Source organism: Tasmannia lanceolata, unplaced genomic scaffold (genome assembly GCF_043159265.1).
Source record: "Tasmannia lanceolata isolate RefF3 unplaced genomic scaffold, GAP_Taslan_0.1 ptg000029l, whole genome shotgun sequence".
Lineage (NCBI taxonomy): Eukaryota > Viridiplantae > Streptophyta > Magnoliopsida > Canellales > Winteraceae > Tasmannia > Tasmannia lanceolata.
The window spans coordinates 6668372-6687010 of record NW_027518706.1 but is presented as its reverse complement, the minus strand read 5'-3'; the positions used below and the strand labels follow the sequence as shown (position 1 = coordinate 6687010).

The 18639-nt window shown below is 37.0% G+C and overlaps 1 protein-coding gene across 28 annotated transcripts; it reads left to right on the top strand.

The window, feature by feature from the left end:
• Window positions 1–509: 509 nt before the first annotated feature.
• Window positions 510–12812, top strand: LOC143859056 (uncharacterized). 28 transcript variants are annotated; one of them, XR_013239105.1, is made up of 7 exons: window positions 548–692; window positions 1303–1441; window positions 1571–1618; window positions 8690–8857; window positions 9293–9531; window positions 9691–9873; window positions 12462–12812. XR_013239105.1 is itself a non-coding variant. In XM_077369727.1 (6 exons), the coding sequence occupies exons 4-6, from the start codon at window positions 4001–4003 to the stop codon at window positions 12531–12533; spliced, it is 618 nt and encodes a 205-aa protein (XP_077225842.1). In that variant the 5' UTR covers window positions 510–692; window positions 1327–1441; window positions 1571–1618; window positions 3184–4000; the 3' UTR covers window positions 12534–12812. The 28 variants fall into 28 exon arrangements, 3 of the variants coding, with proteins under 3 accessions (XP_077225842.1, XP_077225843.1, XP_077225841.1); XR_013239104.1 differs by lacking the exon at window positions 8690–8857 and adding an exon at window positions 8113–8296; XR_013239103.1 differs by lacking the exon at window positions 8690–8857 and adding an exon at window positions 6986–7042.
• Window positions 12813–18639: the final 5827 nt, after the last annotated feature.

Below are 18639 nucleotides of genomic sequence, written 5' to 3'. Positions count from 1 at the left end.
CTTTTTTTACCTGACAGGCCCTTGACAAGACATAATTTCTATGTTCACTTCTTTTCCAGGGAAAAATATTATCAGATGTGGAATTTCTTATTTAAAAGCTGAAAATGACATGGAAATTGACTTTTTCCCTGTTACTAGAGATTTGGTTTCCAATTAAATATATCAGAAAGAGACTTTCCATGGAAAACGAAACATTTTCCTTGACAGTTTCCCTGGATTCCTTTTCCTTCTGCCAGGTCACCTGGAAAGGAAAGGAAAACGAAATCCTTTCCTTTCCTTTCCTGGGAAAATAAGTGAACAGAGCCATAGTGAGCCGCCAAGATGACAAATGCGGAAGTATGGTGGAATGTTATGTTCCTTAGTGGGAGTTTGTCTAGTATAGGACCAAGGTCACAAATTGTTGCTACGAGCTGATTTGCAAAATTTACTCCATGACTTTATTTGCAAATTGTCAAATTAGAAGACTCATTTTGCAAATAAAGTGAAGTGGAAGACTTCATTTGCAAAAACCCCTAAAAAAATAATCAAGGAAAGGGTTTTTTTTTTTTTTTTTTTTTAATTGAGGAGCATTTTTGTAATTTCACGTAGAAGATGCTACAAACCCTAACTCGTCCTCTTTTTCCTCTTAGAAAAATCTCTCCCTTTCGAGTAACACAACTATGCGTTACAAACCCTAACTCCGCTCCTTATAGGTAACACAACTTTCGTTTGATCTTTTTTCTTATCTGCTTTCTTAGGGTTTAGCTTATTGAAAGATTCGTTTCCCCCTTTTAGTTCTACTTCTCTTTACTGTGTTCTAAAGCATTCATATTCATCACTTTTGTTTTTGATTTTCCACCGATTTATGATTTTTCAGATCTAGCCTTACATCCTTTCTGATAAGATAACTTGTCTTATTTGATATTGTTGATCTATCTTGTTGAGATTAGAGGCTAAGGCCATTGCTTATTGAAATACTCGTTTTTTTCCCTTTATTTTTACTTCGTTTTATTATGTTCTAAAGAATATCTATTCCTCCTTCTGTCTGTGTTTTTTATTGATCTATGATTGTTCAAATGTGGCCTTTTTTGGTGTTTTTGATCTAGCTTGGTGAGCGTAGAGCCTAATGCTTCTTGAAATAATCGTTTTTTTTCGTTTAATTTTTTTTCCTTTTTTTCCATTTTCTAAAGAATATGTATAATTCCTGTTTTAGTTTTTTTCAATGATCCATGATTTTTTTTTCAGATATAGCCGTCTTAAGTTTTTTTTTTTTTGTAGTCCAGCTTGTTTTCTTTGATTTTTGATCCAGTTTGGTGATATTAGGGCCATTGCGTATTGTTCATACAGTGATGACGGACTGATCCATGTCATTTCTTTCAATGTTGACTTCCGCTCATATACAAGACTACGCCGGCCTGAATTGCCGACCAACTCCTCTTAGAGACAAGGGGGGAGTAGATAGGTAAGTTTTTGCTACCATCCTTTTTCTTCATAATATTAATAAAAAAGAGACTAGGGTCGGAACTCCTTTCTTTGTTTTTTGATTATATACTTATACATGGCTGTTTTATACCCATTTGTTGTTTTACAGTTATATATGCACATATGGAACATGTGATATAGGAAAAAAAATAAGAAGGTATATCTGTACTTCACTTTATCTTTTATTTTTGGATGGAGTATATGGATTTCTTCATTTGGCTACACTTCGTTATCTCGCTTATCAATACTTTACTTAATACCATGGTTTTAAATTTCCACCGAAACCGACACGAAATGACCGAAATGTTTCCGTTTCCATCCGCATCGAAACCGAAACCGAAATGACCAAAATGCATAAACCAAAATTGTAAGTGTAATAGTTGTATACTATATTAGTATGTATTATATAATTATATTTATATGAAGTGAATGCAAAATGTTTTGCATTATTTATAAATATTTATATGAATTACATGTGACATTTGGCGGGTACTAAATTGTTTGACATGAGCAACAGTGCATGTCATTAGGTGTCTGATGTTTTTAAACCATTATGGATGTTTGTCATGCTTATATGAAGTGTCTATTTGGGCTTATTCTAGCCTTCCCAGAAGTTTAATCTTTAAATTCTACCATTTGCATATGTTTTCGTACGTTTCCTTAATTTTACAGGATTTCCTTTGAAATTTCCAACCGAAAATGAAACATTTCCATTTTCGTGGGGTCTGAAATTGAAACCGAAACCGAAATTTAGAACCTTGCTTAAAACTACTACCACAACTTCGCAATTACTACATGTTTTGAGTTTTATGCATCCTAGTGGCGAGTCTTATCTTGTTTGTCAATATTTTCTTAATACTAACCACAACTTTACAATTGCCGCATGTTTTGAGTTTTATGCATCTTAATGGTAAGTTTTTTAAGTAGGAATAAAATATTATATATACTTAGCCTATTAAAATTTCAATATATTACTTGTTATAATCATATTATTTGGTAAAAAAAATAAAATTGAGAATTGATTAAAATATGTTGGTGAATCCACGAATCTTTCTTTTTGAGGTTTGCATAAACCGACACTGGATAGACGTGTCTTTCCTTTTGAGGTTTGCATAAACCGACACTGGATAGGCGTGTCGGATTCAAACACTTGTACCGTACTAATGCATCATAATTGACACTTTGATTCCCGTGTCTAATGTTTGGAGTTTCAGCATACTCTAATGCTTATATTTGAGTAGGTTGAACATGTTACGATTTTAACTTTTGTTGTCACGAGCAATGCAAATTCACACTATTAGTTCTGTAGAAAGGTTAAACTTTTTGCGTTTTCTGTTGACACTAAACAACCTTAAATTCGAGCCGTTTCGATTATAGTGATTCACACAAGCATGCAGATTTTATTATCTTGATTAAATTCGAGTCTTTTCGATTGTAGTGATTCACACAAGCAGATTTTATCCTACCTAGTAAAAAAAGAGACAACTTGGATTTTAAAAAATGATAAAAATATGCCATACTCCTTCCTTAAAGGACATCTCCATACTCTCCATTTGTTCAGTCCATAACTTTATTTGGCAGAGAGAGAGAGAGAGAGAGAGAGAGAGAGAGAGAGAGAGAGAGAGAGTTCACAATATTATCTTGGATGTTTAGATTATGAGATTCAAATCTTCTATTTTGGTGAGCTTAAATTTATTAGACTTATTCTTCTATTCTTTGTAGGGTTATGCAAGTTGAATACCCTTCAAACACAACAACCTCAATGGAGACAATTTTGAATCTATCAAAATTAGAGGATTTATCGTTATTGAATAATAAATGAGGAGGCCATTTTGGGATCTCAACAAGTAAAAATTGCGTTGTATATTTATTCGTAAATAATATATTTCTAATGTATTTTTAGATAGTGGAGGAACTCTAATTGTGATCACCACATTATCCATTTTGGGTACTCAAATCTTCAGTTGTATAGAAAGGTCAGGCATCATTACCATAAAATCTTCTGCTTATTTTTGCTAATGCTAGACTAGTTTAAAGTTTAGCATTTGCCATAGTAGTCCTTCACACAAGCATGTAGTCTTTAGGATCTCAAAATTTATCTTAGCTAACAAAAAAAGAGACAACATGGATTTTAAAAATCATATCATACCTTTGAAGATCTCTTCTTAGTCTCCATTTGTTGAATTCATACTTGGCAAAGAGAGTTCACAATATTGTCTTGGATGTTTAGATTGTGAAATTGTTAATTTTCTATTCTTTGAAGGCTTGGCCTATCTTCAACACTTTCTTTTTTTTGATGGGTAAGCTTGGCTAGGCAAGACCCGTACCAGATATATTAAAAAGGAGAAAAAACAAAGATAATAGAGGCCATAGACGACAACAAGCAAAGGGAAACACTAAGAAAAGAAGCAAAACAAGGCAAAGGACCAGAAACAAAGGGCTATGGCCCCACTCCACCCAACAAGAACAACAAGAAGAGGCTAGCCCTACCGCACAGCAGAGGAGGAACCTCTTCCAATCAAGTTACTTCCTAGCATATATGACTTCATCTCTATCTTCATTCATGGTCTGCAACAACTTCAAAGGGAAGAGGACGGGGGCAATACTATCGCTTTTATGGGAGAAATCATGCTTGGAAAGAATATCAGCTGCTGAATTTCCTTCCCTCCAAATGCGGGAGATCCTCCATCTACTGAAACTACTTAGACTGACCAACATTTGCTTAAGCGCATTTACCTTATGCCATGGAGGCTCACTCTTGCCTTTCATGATTTCCATTGCGAAAGAGGAATCTGACCCAATCCATAAGAACTTTATCCCCATATTGCAGGCTGTCGATATTCCAAAGCTTATAGCCCGAAGCTCAAGTTCAGAGATCTCTTCAGTGGGCATATTCAGAGAAAAAGCTGCAACCACCATACCGTCTGCGTCTCTAATGATACCCCCAATGCTTCCTGTTGTTTGTACAAGGGAAGCATCAGCGTTAAGCTTGAATTTAGGTAGGGGTGGCTTGATCCATGTACAAAATTTCAGACTGGTCGAGATGTGGGATTGAGCTTGTAACGAAAGTTTAAAGCCACCCTTTGGTTTCTCTCATCTTCCCTGTCTTTTGCATTTGAATGCTGCATTTTGGACTTCACAATCGCAGGGATTTCTTTCAGTATTTTGGTCTTATGACAACTTTTCTTTTCGAAAATTCTAGTGTTACGTTCATGCCAAATCCGTTAGATTGTCGCACTAAAGCACAACATTTGCCAAATCCAATCTTCAACACTTGTATTTGGAGAATAGCGGGCCCAATGACAGTGATTTCCCCTCTTGTCTGTGGAATCTATCAAAGTTGGAGATGTTATCATTACCAAATAATAACCCGGTAGTTCATTTCTAGATCTCAAGTACGAGAAACATGCACCTTATATAACTATTGACAAAGAAGGGTTTTCTAATGTATTTTTAAATAGTGTATGAACCTTGAGGGCTTGTCTAGCTACTAGGGAAAAATATTTTTGACAAATTTTTCCCTAGAAAATAACTTTGCCAAGGTCTGGCACTCTTTTTTGAAGTGAAAGGTTATTTTGGGTAAAAGTTGCCTTGAAAAAAAACCCAACAAAAAAATATGAATTGATGGCCGATTTTCTCCTTGTAAAAAATTTCCTTATTTATTGGGTGTTAAGGTTTCTTTCGCATTCTCTCTCGCCCTCCCTCGACTATCCTTCTCTTACCATCGCTCGCGCTCGCTCTTGCTCTCTGCCTTTCATACTTCCTCGACCTCCTTTCATATTTCTCCGTTTCTCTCTCATTATCCTTTTCTTTCCAATATTGGAGCCATGATAGAGGCCCTCATCGTAGAGACTTCAAAGATTTGGGGGGTCATATATCTGTTAGGATTTTGAGGTTTCAAATGGCTATGGTTTGTTCTTACAAGTGTGACATTTAGGGTACCTATGGATCTCGTTTCAATTCCTTTGATGCAAAATGTCGATCCTACCAAATATCAGCTCGATTCATATCAGGGTTTGCATTTGACAATGACAGTCCAACCTTCTCCATTTCTAGTCGATTTATAAGGATTTTCTAATTTTAGGGATTCAATACTAATTTTAATATAATTATTAACTTTATTTTGGCAAATTTGTTCATGTCCCGATGTTTTCCTTTTTAAAATTTGTTATGTAGGGATCTTTTGCTCGTGTTGTTGTGCAATAAATAAAGATGGAAATGTAATGAATTTATATAGGTACTTATTTGATGTATTTGGGTTATTTTTTCATGTTGTAAACGGTTTGGACTTTGGATGCAGATCTTAGTGGGAAGATAAAAAGCTATATGAGAAGGGCCGAATATGATTCAATGAACGAGAGTGGTGGAAATGTTGGAGGAGGAACGGTAGGCATTTCTTGATGATTTTGATGAAATGTCGAAAATGGGCCCTTGGGAATTGACTTTGAGGAAAATGTGGGGAAGACAAAGGAGATGCTTCTAGATATTGAGAAGCGTGATGCGATGGAGAAGGGGAAGACGCTGGCCAAGGGGAGCAGGGAGCTAAAGGCTCTCAAGAAGTTAGGGTTTTTTTCTATTCGATGTTTTTTATCTTAGAGGTCTCTGGTTTTCTGAAGGTTTGTGAAGGTTTTTGTATCTTGTTTTCTTGGTGGATGAAAGGGGATGCTGTTTATGGTTTGGTGATGGGAACCATTACCCTTATTGATGAAGTAGACGCTAAATGAGATTTTCTGAGTGTGCTTGAGGGACCTTGGTCCTTTGCCGCTCGAGGATTTTGCCTAAGGTAGAAGGGTACATGAAATATTTTTTTATAAAATGTTTTTATTAACTTTTTTATGAAGATTCTGTTTGGTTGCTGGTGGAGTTGGCAAACGGGTGGATATTTTCTATGCTCTTTGGGCATAAGAACTTGTTCTATGCCATTCATATGTCAAGTCAGGGGGGTAGAAATTATCGTGAGCTGTTTCTGTGGATGGTTATGATGGTGGTTATTTTAGATAGGCGTGGGTGTAGATGAATTTTCTTTTATGTTTTGTTTTGTCAAATGTATGTTCCTGGATTCTCATGCTATGTAAACTGAGTGGGACTACTTGTCCCCGATGTAACTTTCATTGTATGATATATAAGTCATCTTTCAAAAAAAAAAATGGTTTGGACTTTGGAAATTTGTCCTGTTTCATTTTGAAAATGGTCTGGTTTACCAAAATGTTTAATATTTAGCTACTTTTATTGCAATTTGCTTCATTGCTCTCTTTGGGCGATGATGTATCTCTTTTTCAATGTACGTTGCATGTTAGATAGCATACATTTGATGCATCTTCACCTCACATTTAAAGTGAACAATCTAGATTGGATTGTTGAATTATGAAATCTGTTTGTAGTTTCTTGTGACCATTGTTATTGACTAGAAACCATCATGCCTCGCATTCTGTAAACATATGTACTTCTAAAGTGTTGCAACTGACCTCCAGTGAGTTATTGTATATTGAAGTATCTGAAAGAAGTTTTACTAATAGTCTAATAGACATTAGGTGGGTGTTCATTTTGTCTGGAATAAGGATTTTGATGGGAACACTCCAAGGTATATCTTTGTTTTGGAACCTTACTTCTGGACCTCATGGTAGAGGGCATTGTTTGGGTGTGCATCTCTAATTAGAGTTCTTATATGGTGCCGGGCTGTCAAATCCCGTGTGGGCAGTACTGCCCTTGATATTTGATCCAACAGCAGCTCAGGCTGCTGTTGGATCAAATATCAAGGCGGTACTTTTGTCGTACCGCCCACACGGGACTTGACGGTCGGGCACCATATAATTTCTCCTCTAATTAAGCATCATGTGTTCTTGATTTTAGCATTTGTAATGCCACTGTTAATCACTGCAGCCTCTTTTGAAACAAGTGACAATGTTAAGATACAAAACAAAGAACACAAACAGGAACACACACACACACACACACACAAGACAACATAGGCTTGTGTCTATAATCTATATACTTTCAGACATACCTCAGGCACAATTTCTTCCATTTATTACACAATTTGCTTTGTGTCGCTGCTCCAGATTCTTTTACTGAATTTATGTTAATTCATGCTCCAAATTCTTTTACTGAATTTATGTCAGAATTGACATTATCTACCTGTTATTAGAAAATGAAAAAATTAGGAAATGAATAGAGAAAAGAAGAAATTAGAATTAAAAGAGCAAAAGCAAAACAAGGACTTGAATCCAACATAAGAGTACAGAGTGAGTCCTACCTCTATATACACAGGATAAAAAAAAAATCTTTTCTCATATAGTCTCATCATCCAAACCAGTTTCAGTGAATCTGGACAAATTTTCACCGATCAAACACATGGATGCCCATGCATATTAGATATCTACATATGCATTACATATATGTCTTGTTCAGCTCTGGAGAGTTCGATACTGTATAATTATGAGGGAAATCCCGTCGGATATAAGATATCTACATATGCATTTACTCTTACATATATGCATTTCCATCTTTATTTTCAGTATCGAACTCTACATAAGCATTTCCATCTTTATTTTCAGTATCAAACTCTACACAAGCATTTCCATCTTTATTTTCTTGTCCATGTATATAAGATATCTACACATGCATTAACTCTTACATATATGTCTTGTTCAGCTTTGGAGAGTTTGATGCTGTATAATTATGAGGGAAATCCCGACGGGCAGTGTCCGGAGTATGCCAACATAATTGGCGCATTAGGGATTGCGGGTTGAGTTTTAACTAGTAGGACTCCATGAATTGCGCCTGCATGCAAAATAAAAATACCGCTCAAGGGAACTTGTGAATAGCACAATGCAAAGTAAATAGATAATATTACCATAACAATGCTAAATTGAAACCATTGCGTCATCTTGTATCTAAATCTAAACAATACTAACCATTCAAAAAAAATATTGACAATGCTATTACATATCAATGATCAGTATAATTTTTGAATTGATTAGTTAATGTGTTTTAAAGAGGCCACAACATCCTCATTTACATTTTTTGTAGATTTGTAGTGAGCTTGTGTTTTTTATTTCTAGAGAGGTTTATTTTCTTTTCATCCTTATTTGTATTTAGGGTTAGTTTGTTTGACGCACTTGCCTCGGAATTTTGCACTATTTTTTGTCAAACAACGTTAATTTTGTATTTCTCTTCGTTTTTTAATTTTATTAAGCCTGTGCGGAATCCCTATCGGGTGATGTGGCAGGTGATTTCCATTGCTAAGGTTTTTGTCTCTGGGGCATGGGTTTTGGGTAATTTCTATCCAAAATCCATCTTATTGTGACCAACATCTCCATACCGCTCTCTCCCCTCTCCCCTTGCCTCCTCACCTTTTTCGCAACCATCACTCTTCTGCGAGGCATCACACCAGCAAGTATCTCTTTCTCTCTCTCTCTCTCTACTTATCTCTCTCGTCTTTCTCTTCTCTCTCTCTCTCTATGTCCCTCTCTCTCTCTCTCTCCCACGTCTCTCTCAGTCTATTTTGCTTATTTTCTTCTTGTTTTTTGGGGGTGATTACTATTTTGGTTGACATATAACCTGTTTTCATTTTTTCTTGCCTTTTGTTTGCTACCGTGATCTTTCTTTGCTTTTTTGTTTTTCTCGATTCTCGTATTTTTCCCGGTTTTTTGTTTTTCTTGAAGTCAAACCTATTTTTGTTTTTTCTTGCTGTTTTTCCCTTGTTCTTTTCTTTTCTGGTTTTTTGTGTTTCTTGAAATCAAACTTATTTTTGCTTTCTGCTTTTTGTTCTATTGTTTTGCTTTTTTGCTATGATATTTATTCCTTAAACGATTGAAACTAAAACTTGTAGATCTCCCTGTACCCTGATGTGAAGACGAAGAACTAAGAAGCAAAATCTAGAGTTTTGGTCTTTTGGTCATGTTGGTTGGTTGATATGTACGCATGGAACACGATTGAAATGAAGAAGGTCGTCGCCCTTGAGATCCTCCTCAACCTCCTTACCAATGTTACGCATGCAATCAAAGTTTTAGGACAGAAGGGGTTTCGAGTACCATCTTAAAGCCAAACATCAGCATCACAAATTCATCTGTGAGCAATGCCACTGTCTTTCCTGAAATATCAACATTGTTGGATCAATATTTTACGGCAAAATATATGATGAGTGATATTGACACATGCATGCCCTTATTTTCTTTTTGATTCTTATGGATTAGGTATGATGAGTGATATTGAAACCTATGTTTATAGACCATGCAGGCAATGCAAGGTCCTTCTAAACAAGAATTTTGAGATTTTGTCTTCAACTTAGAAGGGTTGACAGTAGAGGAGAGATGCAATGCATTTGCTAATCTTGTGAATATCGATGTGGAACACTTCAATATGATTAAAGAGCTTAATGACGGTGAGAAGCGGAAATGGATCCAACTTCTGGTATGGCTTCTTTTTGGCAAAATCACATAAAAAGTCCTAACCAATCAACATGCATATTTCTGATATTGATGAATGTTTTGTTCTTCTTGATTAGGTGGTTAATGGAGAGATTTAGAGAAAATAAAAAAGACCTTCCTATGGTTTTCATTGATTTGGAGAAAGCGTATGATAGGGTTCCCAGGAGTGTTATGTGGTGGGTCCTTGAAAAGAAAAAAGTGCCTGCCTACTAAATATGTTGATGTGATTAAGGATATGTACGATGGAGCAAAAACTAGTGTTAGAAGAACCACAGATGGCATGTCTAGTGAGTTTCCAATTACAATAGGACTGCACAAAGGATCAGCTCTAAGCCCTTATCTTTTTACGCTAGTTATAGATGAGCTTACGGAGGGTATCCAGGATGAGGTGCCGTGGTGTATGTTATTTGCAGATGATATAGTATTAATCGACGAAACCAAAGCAGGAGTAGATGCTAAATTAGAGTTATGGAGAACTACTTTGTAATCTAAAGGTTTTAGACTGAGTAGGACTAAGACAGAATATATGGAATGCAACTTTAGTAATGTAAGGAGGCGGGTCGAGGACGTAGTAAATATGAGTGGACAGGAGGTACCTAAGAGGGATATATTTCGATATTTTGGTTCAATTCTACATAAGGAAGGAGAGATTGAAGAGGATGTTAACCATAGAATGAGAGCAGGTTGGTTAAAGTGGAAGCTTGCCTCAGGAGTTCTGTGCGACCGTAAAATCCCTACCAAGTTGAAGGGAAAGTTTTATAAGACAACTGTGAGGCCAGCCATGCTGTACGGCTCAGAATGTTGGGCCACAAAAAAGCAGCATGTGCATAAGATGAGTGTAGCGGAGATGCAAATGTTTAGATGGATGTGGGGCCACACAAGGTTAGATAGAATTAAAAATGAAAACATTCGTAAAAAGGTGGGGGTGGCTCCAATCGAGGAGAAGATGAGAGAGCACCGCTTAAGATGTTTGGACATATCCAATGTAGGCCTTTGGGTGCTCCGGTAAGAAGAGGTGACTCGTGCCAAATTGAGGGAGTAAAAAGAGGTAGGGGTAGACCGAAAATAACACAGGTAGAAACAGTGAGGAAAGACTTGATAGCTAGAAACATAACAGAGAACATAACCTTGGATAGGATAGAATGGAAGAAAATGATCCACGTAGAAGAACCCAACTAGAACCGGGATTAGAGCCGGGTAGATCCCTTTTACCTTCTCCATGAATTTTTTTTCTAAAGGATTCATTTAGCCGACCCCAACTAGCTTGGGACAAAGGCTTTGTTGAGTTGAGTTGAGTTTATGAATGTTTTGTTCTTTATTTGTTTAATATATAGATCAATTGACTTTTCTTTACATGTGATGTGCTTTCTTCATTGAATGTTGGAAGAATTTGGAACCCTGAGCAGGTTCACTGAGCCTAGCCTGCACTTGTTAAGCTTGGCTTATTAATTGCCTCTTGACCGAAGTGCTAACCCCTCTTCCTTCCCCTCATACTCTAAAAAATGCAATATCTATAATATGAACGTGTCATCATCAATAAACGTAAAATACTCCCTCCCTGTGTACAAGAATCTGTCTAGATATGTCAATGTATGACTGAGTATTCTATCAATTTCATTGCAGTACTTGGATACAAAAAGGCATAGTTTAGCACATTGCACTACTTTCTTAAGGGTTATTGTTTGTTGTATAAATGTTTCCCAATTGCATTTATTTTTTGCTATACATGTTTCCTAGTTGCACATTGCGGTACTTTCTTAGATCCAAATGGGGTCCATGCTTCTTTAGCAAGTGATTTCAAAGTCCAACCCATTTTCTTGGTTGCCTAAGTATTCTTGGCTGCCTAAGGATCCCATTATAGAGCCCCACATCACACATGGGAATTTGGCTCCAAGTCCCTCAGCTTTTGAATGACCCAACTGGTGTTGGATGCCATGAGGCAATCGATCAGACCCTCTTTCAAGTTAGTGGAGTTGTGAACTTGTGATTAGCAGTCTTATAGCTTCTCATGATCAACACTAAACAAGGTGGATGCCATGTCATTTTGCAATATTGAATACGAGATGGAATCCCTCTTTGAATGCATGTGGCCTTGTAACTCTATGATACCAGAACACACCTCTTAGATGAATGAAAATCGTCATCAGCCTCTAAACTTGATACAACCATGTTGTTCACGGATTGGAAAGGGTTCCTGAGCACAGTTAACTGATAATGGTATAAAAACTCAAATGAGAAATCAGTTTCCTATCTAAATATAGTCATTGAACCTGCTAGTTCAGCTCCCGTGATTTAATTGTCAGCAGAATCCAGACATTTCTTAAGTACATTTTGGTTAACAAATGGATAAAGATAGTTATATACCTTTCTGTTAAATTGGATGAATGGGCATGTGAAGACTCTGTATTCCAATTTCTTAGACTTAATCATGCTTCCATATTTGATGAAGATGTAAAAGTTCAAAGAAAGAAAATGTTTTTCACTAACATTTAAAAAAAAGGGGTTTTCCCCATCATTTGTTGGGTTTGTTACTAATCTAATCTCTCTCCATTATCTGCATTTCTTTGACAGGCAGAAGTTGTTTCCTTTCCACTGGGAAATACTCAACATCAGGGACTCTTATTCATAACTGGAGCATCGTAATGGAGATGGCACCGAGTCATGGTCGTTTTTGTACATGATAACTACTTTTAGATCAACCAGTTTGTTATATACTTTTAGATCAAATTAAAGTCTGTCCACAATTCATGTTAAAAGGAGGGCGCATTATCCTACAGAGGGGGGCGAAAAAATCATTTCCCCAAACTAATTTGTAAACAGTACAAAACTGACCCTATCGTTGAAGTTGTGTATTAGATCCCTTGTATTTTCTGTTGGATGTTTTTAGTGAGGAAATGATATCCGCACACCAACTTCTTGTTACGGGGCGCACTAGCCTGTTTTTTCTTTTTTAACTGCCTGGTAAGAATTTTTTGTTTACTATAATGACCTTTTGACATCCCCTTAAATACTAGGAGACAAGATAGGTGAGATCATATATCAAAACATGGTTGTGTTGGTATCATTTCCCTTTTAGTATTATCTTGTCAATTTCTCTGGTTATAGTAGCTGGGCTTTGTTTCTTCTCTGCTGTAGCATGAGTTAAAAAACAGCTGGTCTAAGTACCTACATCAAGCCTGTGAATGTGAACTGCTATTCATTTTTTTACTTTAAAATGTCCATTTGAAAGTCAATTAACTGTTCATTGAAATTTGCGTAATCTTTTGTGCCCAATTGTCGTGCAATGCAAAAATAGCCCTTGTGCTGGATTAGAATTTAAATATCATGTATCACACTTGACTTTCTGCTGTATACTAAGGCCCTGTTTGTTTTAGATTTTGAGAACCGGTTGTGACTCCCACTTTCTACATAGATCAAGCACTAAAATTATTCACCCACTCCATGATCTCTTATCCCTATTTGTACTGTTAGCAGCACAAACCCCATAAGGAAGGCAATATAAAATCAACTTAAGTAGTTAATACAGATATTATACTAGAAACTTGGTAAGATTTAATTAGCTTTAAGGACTCGAGCGTATAAAACCAAACTTCCATTTAAAATATCGACTTCCTTATTTTTGTAGATTGAGGCTGGTTAGAAGAAGCTTTGGAAAACATAGATGAATCATTGTATAGATTTCTTACAACAATGTAACTGATAATCAGAGATAAAAACAAGCCGAATCAAAGATAAAATATCTTACAACAAAGTAACTGATAATCAACGATAAAAACGCCAAGCCGAATCAAAGATAAAGCTCGTCCTTCAAGGTTTGATCCAGTGCCCTTACCACCAAGCCGCATCTTTAACCCAAGCTGCTCCTTCCAGGGTTGATGCAGTGCCCTTACCCTCTAGTACAAGAAAAAATAAAAGATAAAAACATACTGTCAATGTTGATTTACAATTGGATGCTCACTACATAAACATGCACAGGATATACAAATAAGATCCTATCTAATTGGATGCTCAATTACTTAGACAATTAAGCCCAAGAGTGTTGTACATACATTTACGGACCAGAAGACTCCTTTTCTAGAGGTTTGGAATCAAAACTAGGTTTTATATACTTCTAACAGGCAGAATGGATGAACCACGGTCATCCATTAGACGTTTGAAACTGGCCATTTGGCACGGTCGCTTGGACGATCGATGTCATCCGAAAGAATTAAGGAGCATGGCTTCATCTTCTCAGGTGAGTTTTTATTTTTAATTCCTACTCCTCGCACTGGCGTTGTTTCTTCTTGTTTAATTAGTTAATCGAATGCTTTGTCGATCCTGAGAGTCGTTTTCATTCTGCGTGCATCGGCGATGTCGTTTGCATTCTGCATGGATCAGCATTTCCTGAGACTCGTTGACATTCTACACGTATGGATGTGTCGTTCACATTCTGTGTGTGTTGATATCCCAAAATTTGGCGTCATGTCGTACTGGGAAAAGTCCTTTTCACCTGTGTAAAGGCATTAGAGCCCAATGAAGAAGTGAAATTGCTCTCTTCTGAATCCCATATTCTACCCCTGTGAAAGACTTTGATCCTGTTCGTTTTGGATTTTAAGAATTGATTTTTAGTCCAAAATATAATCAGTTTTTGTCTAAAAACTGATTCTCAATATCCAAAACGAATAGGGACTTAACTAGTAACTCTAATGCTTAGACACCTTGTGACACGTATGCAAACTCTCGTTAACTACAAATGGTTAGTCTCGTTAACTATAAATGGTTAGTCATGGAATTCTGTAAGCCTGTTTATGTTTTGGATTTTGAGTCCAAAGCTGAACATTGGACTAAAAAATAAACACAATTTGACTGGTAATCAGTTTTGGATTCAAAATTGATTTTAAAAGCCAAAAACCTACTAGGCCAGATTGGAGCGAGCAGTGTTATAATTGAAGGGATTGACGAGGTCAAGTCAATTGATGGCTGCATCACCAATCACTATAATCGAGAGAACATATGATTTTCCCTCGACTAATGTATTCTCACACATAGAGAAATTTTTTGGACTGGAGTTAAGAGTACAGAAATTTAATTGAAAGGTGACTTTCGTGGACCCCCTTGAAGGAAAAAAAACCAAATACTAGACTATGAAATTTGGAGTCCAAATTCCACATAAAGGTCTAGTGAGATGAAAGGAAAATAGGCAGACAAAAAAAAAAAGGTGTATCTGTTCAGAACAGGAAGAGCTTCAACCAGGATGGAGCTTTGGTCATTTATCCAGTGTAATGGAAACAACATGTGAAGGGAAGAATGGTGAAGGCACATTGGGAGTGTTTTTAAGGGGCTAATTGCTGCTTGAGTCCAACCTTTTTAAACCTCATGTATTTTATGGGTTTGGGGCTACCACTTTACAACTCCAGATTTTGTTGGGTAGGTCCCAACATTTTATCCCTTCTGTTATACGGCCATACGGGATGAAACCCACCATCTCTACCAAAACTTATGCAAGAGAGTTGGGCCCACTGTTTTACACCTCATGCGTTGATGGAGTGGAGCCAACTACTCTACACCCATGCATAACATGGGATCGGAATACTAGTGTGTGTGTGTGTATATATATATATATATATATATATATATATATATATATATATATATATATATATATATATATATATATCTCCTAAACCATTCAAAATGAACTAAGAGACACTCAAACTTATTTGGAACGTCTTAAAATAGTGAATCAACTTAATTTGTTCCTATCTCATCCTTTGAACAAGATTTGGATATAGGACTTCTTTGTACATCTTCTTTACATCTTATAACCCTCTTTGAAGGGATTTTGTTTCTCTTTCTTCAAAGATACAAAGATTTTATTGGGCGAGTGTGGGAGACTCGGAAAATCTTTGACTGATTAAGTTGAACCTGGACAAACCTAATTCCGTTTGAGACTGGTGGGTTTTCTGTATACTCAGTCATGAGTTGGACCATGACCTAGACGAACCTAATTAGCCCCCAATGGAAACCCTACACTCAAGATTTTATATACTTTGTTGACTCGGTCATTTTTAGGACTCAGCCTAGATAAAAACTGAACTTGAACGAACCTAATTCCGCCCTCCAACTAGTAGTAGCACTCGGAAGCACAGCCTCAGTACGTTATCTACAGGAAAGACTTGTTATCGTGTTAGAGAGGTAATTGCATTAGTGCAGTTGGCACCATTTTGTCGGATAGAAAACCGAACAGTCTGTCTACCTGCTTAGAAAAAATCTTGCTAGAGGATTGAAAGGACCTCATCACTTCAGAAATTTGGCGAGCTACCATTTATGACAACTCATGGGAATTCCCATCCATATGCTTCCTAAGGGTGGCTTCCACATGAGGGAGACTCTCTGGTAGGCATAGCGTTATTTAGATTTTCCTCTAGGAAAGGATTTTCCTAGTTAGAAGTCACTTTATCATGTGTATCAGCACTATTGGAGACATTAGAGTCACTAGAATTCCGAGAAACGCTGGGCCCGTAGCTTTATGTTATGTATTGTGAGCCATTTAAATGCTATGCAATGCACCGTGTCCCACCGTGCGTGCCAAAAAGAGTGGTGGCGTTCGATTGGTATGGAGGTATGGAGGGGCGCTCCTGCGCGGTTGGTCAGTGTGACCATCTGATGTTGGTGTGTGCGTGTGGAGCATGTGAGAGTGTGTGCGGCTTCCTCTGTACTTACACAGATGGAAAGGACTCTTTAGGTGTACTCGTGACGTCTAAACGTACAAACTCTCAGGGTCAGCAGATCATTGGACTCAAGCTAAATGATAAAAGGGTACAACTGCTTAAAAGAAAAGATAAAATGCTAAAAACATGTTTGGATTTGGTTTTGTGACCTCTTCCATGGAGACAAACGTCTCCTTATATAGCTTTATTCTGGTAACCGTTCTTCATTACCGTACGTTCTCTTGGAGGGAAGTTTTTTGGTAACTACCCATGATGGGTTCCCTTATTCTCAGGTCCTCCATTGTCCAGGTGGTTATCATCCACCTTCTCACGATTGGAAACTGTAATGCGACTTCCTTGAATCAGTCGAGCCAGATGTTCTCTTAGTAATTTGGTCCCATTTGACAGATTGGCTTTAAGTTTGAACACACACTAGAAGGGGTCTTCTAATAACTGTTCATCTTTCTAGATTCCCATATAGGTACATTCCTCCACACGCCCAATAAATGCCAGCACGGCATATACTTTGTTGACCCAACTACAAATGGTTAATCATGAAATTTTCCAAGCCCGGTTTTGTTTTGGATTTTGTGAATCGATTTTGAGTCCAAACTAGATGATTGGACTCAAAACTAATAATTCTTTAGGTGCGAATTTATCAGCCACCCTCCCACGCCTCGCCTAAAATCGATTTCCCTTTTCATATGACTCATTTTGCTTTCCCTTTTCGTTTGGATTATGAGAATCGATATGATCAGTTTTCGACTAAAAATCAATTATAAAAACCTAAAACCAATAGGTCGTTAGCTAGTAAAACCAATGCTCTACAATCCGCGTGGACAGTCTGCTGATACGTATGCAAACTCTCGTTCACTAAAAATGGTTAGCAAAGGAATATTCTAAGCTAATTTTTGTTTTGGAATTTTAGAATTGATTTTTGGTCGAGACCGAGCCTTGGTGCAACTGGAAGGTTGCTCTATTGTGACCTGGTGGTCACGGGTTCGAGTCACGGAAACATCCTCTCTGCAAAGTAGGGATAAAGGCTGCGTACATCTAGCCCTCTCCAGGCCCCCAATGGTGGGAGCCTCGTGCAGTGGGTCGCCCTTTTAGAATAGATTTTTAGTCCAAAATTGATAATTGGATGCAAAATAAAACGCAATTTCAGTCCAGTAATCAGTTTTGAATTCAAAATTGATTCTAAAAATCCAAAACCAACACGGCCAAAAGCTCTCAGCCGTTATATAATCTAAAGACCTAATAAATGAATGAATTGATGCGGTCAAGTTAATTGATGACTACATCGCCTGTTCATGTGACTAGTGATTAACACATTGTGAATGCATGTGACTAGTGTGTACATGGAAATTAGGAATCCAAATTCCATGGAAAAAAAACATTAGATAAAATGTAATCGGTAGTAAATGCATCATCATTTCGTTCTGTATGAAGGTCGAGTGTGATCAAATGAAATTGGGAGACAGAAAATAAATAAAATCTTGTCTTTGCTCAGCACAAGAAGAGCTTCAATGAGGATGGAGCTACCAGGTATGAGTCTTAGTGTGCTTTGGTCATTTATCTTCTCTGTAAATCTCTTCTTTGCCATGAACGTAGTACATTCGAATTCTGCAACCACCACCACATTACTAGGAAACGAAACCGATCGAATGGCTCTGCTTGCCTTAAGGATGGTATAAGAACTGATCCTCTGTGAAAGACTTTGGTCCTGTTTGTTTTGGATTTTGAGAATTGATTTTTAGTCAAAAATATAATCAGTTTTTGGTCTAAAAACTGATTCTCAATATCCAAAACGAATAGGAACTTAACTAGTAACTGTAATGCCTAGACACCTTGTGACACGTTTTCTGACACTATGCAAACTCACGTTAACTACAAATGGTTAGTCATGGAATTCTCTAGGCCCGTTTTTGGCTTGGATTTTGAGTCCAAAGCTGAACATTGGACTAAAAAATAAACACAATTTGACTGGGTAATCAGTTTTGGATTCAAAATTTATTTTAAAAGCCAAGAACCTACTGGACCGTCTTGGAACGAGCAGTGTT

What these genes read in the sequence shown, in the direction of transcription:
- LOC143859056 (XM_077369727.1), top strand. Translation starts at nt 4,001, where the DNA reads ATGACTTCATCTCTATCTTCATTCATGGTCTGCAACAACTTCAAAGGG. An exon ending in AGCGTTAAGCTTGAATTTAG is followed by an intron (nt 4,461 to 5,761) that starts GTAGGGGTGGCT and finishes CTTTGGATGCAG; the next exon opens with ATCTTAGTGGGAAGATAAAA. An exon ending in GAAATGTTGGAGGAGGAACG is followed by an intron (nt 5,848 to 12,461) that starts GTAGGCATTTCT and finishes TTTCTTTGACAG; the next exon opens with GCAGAAGTTGTTTCCTTTCC.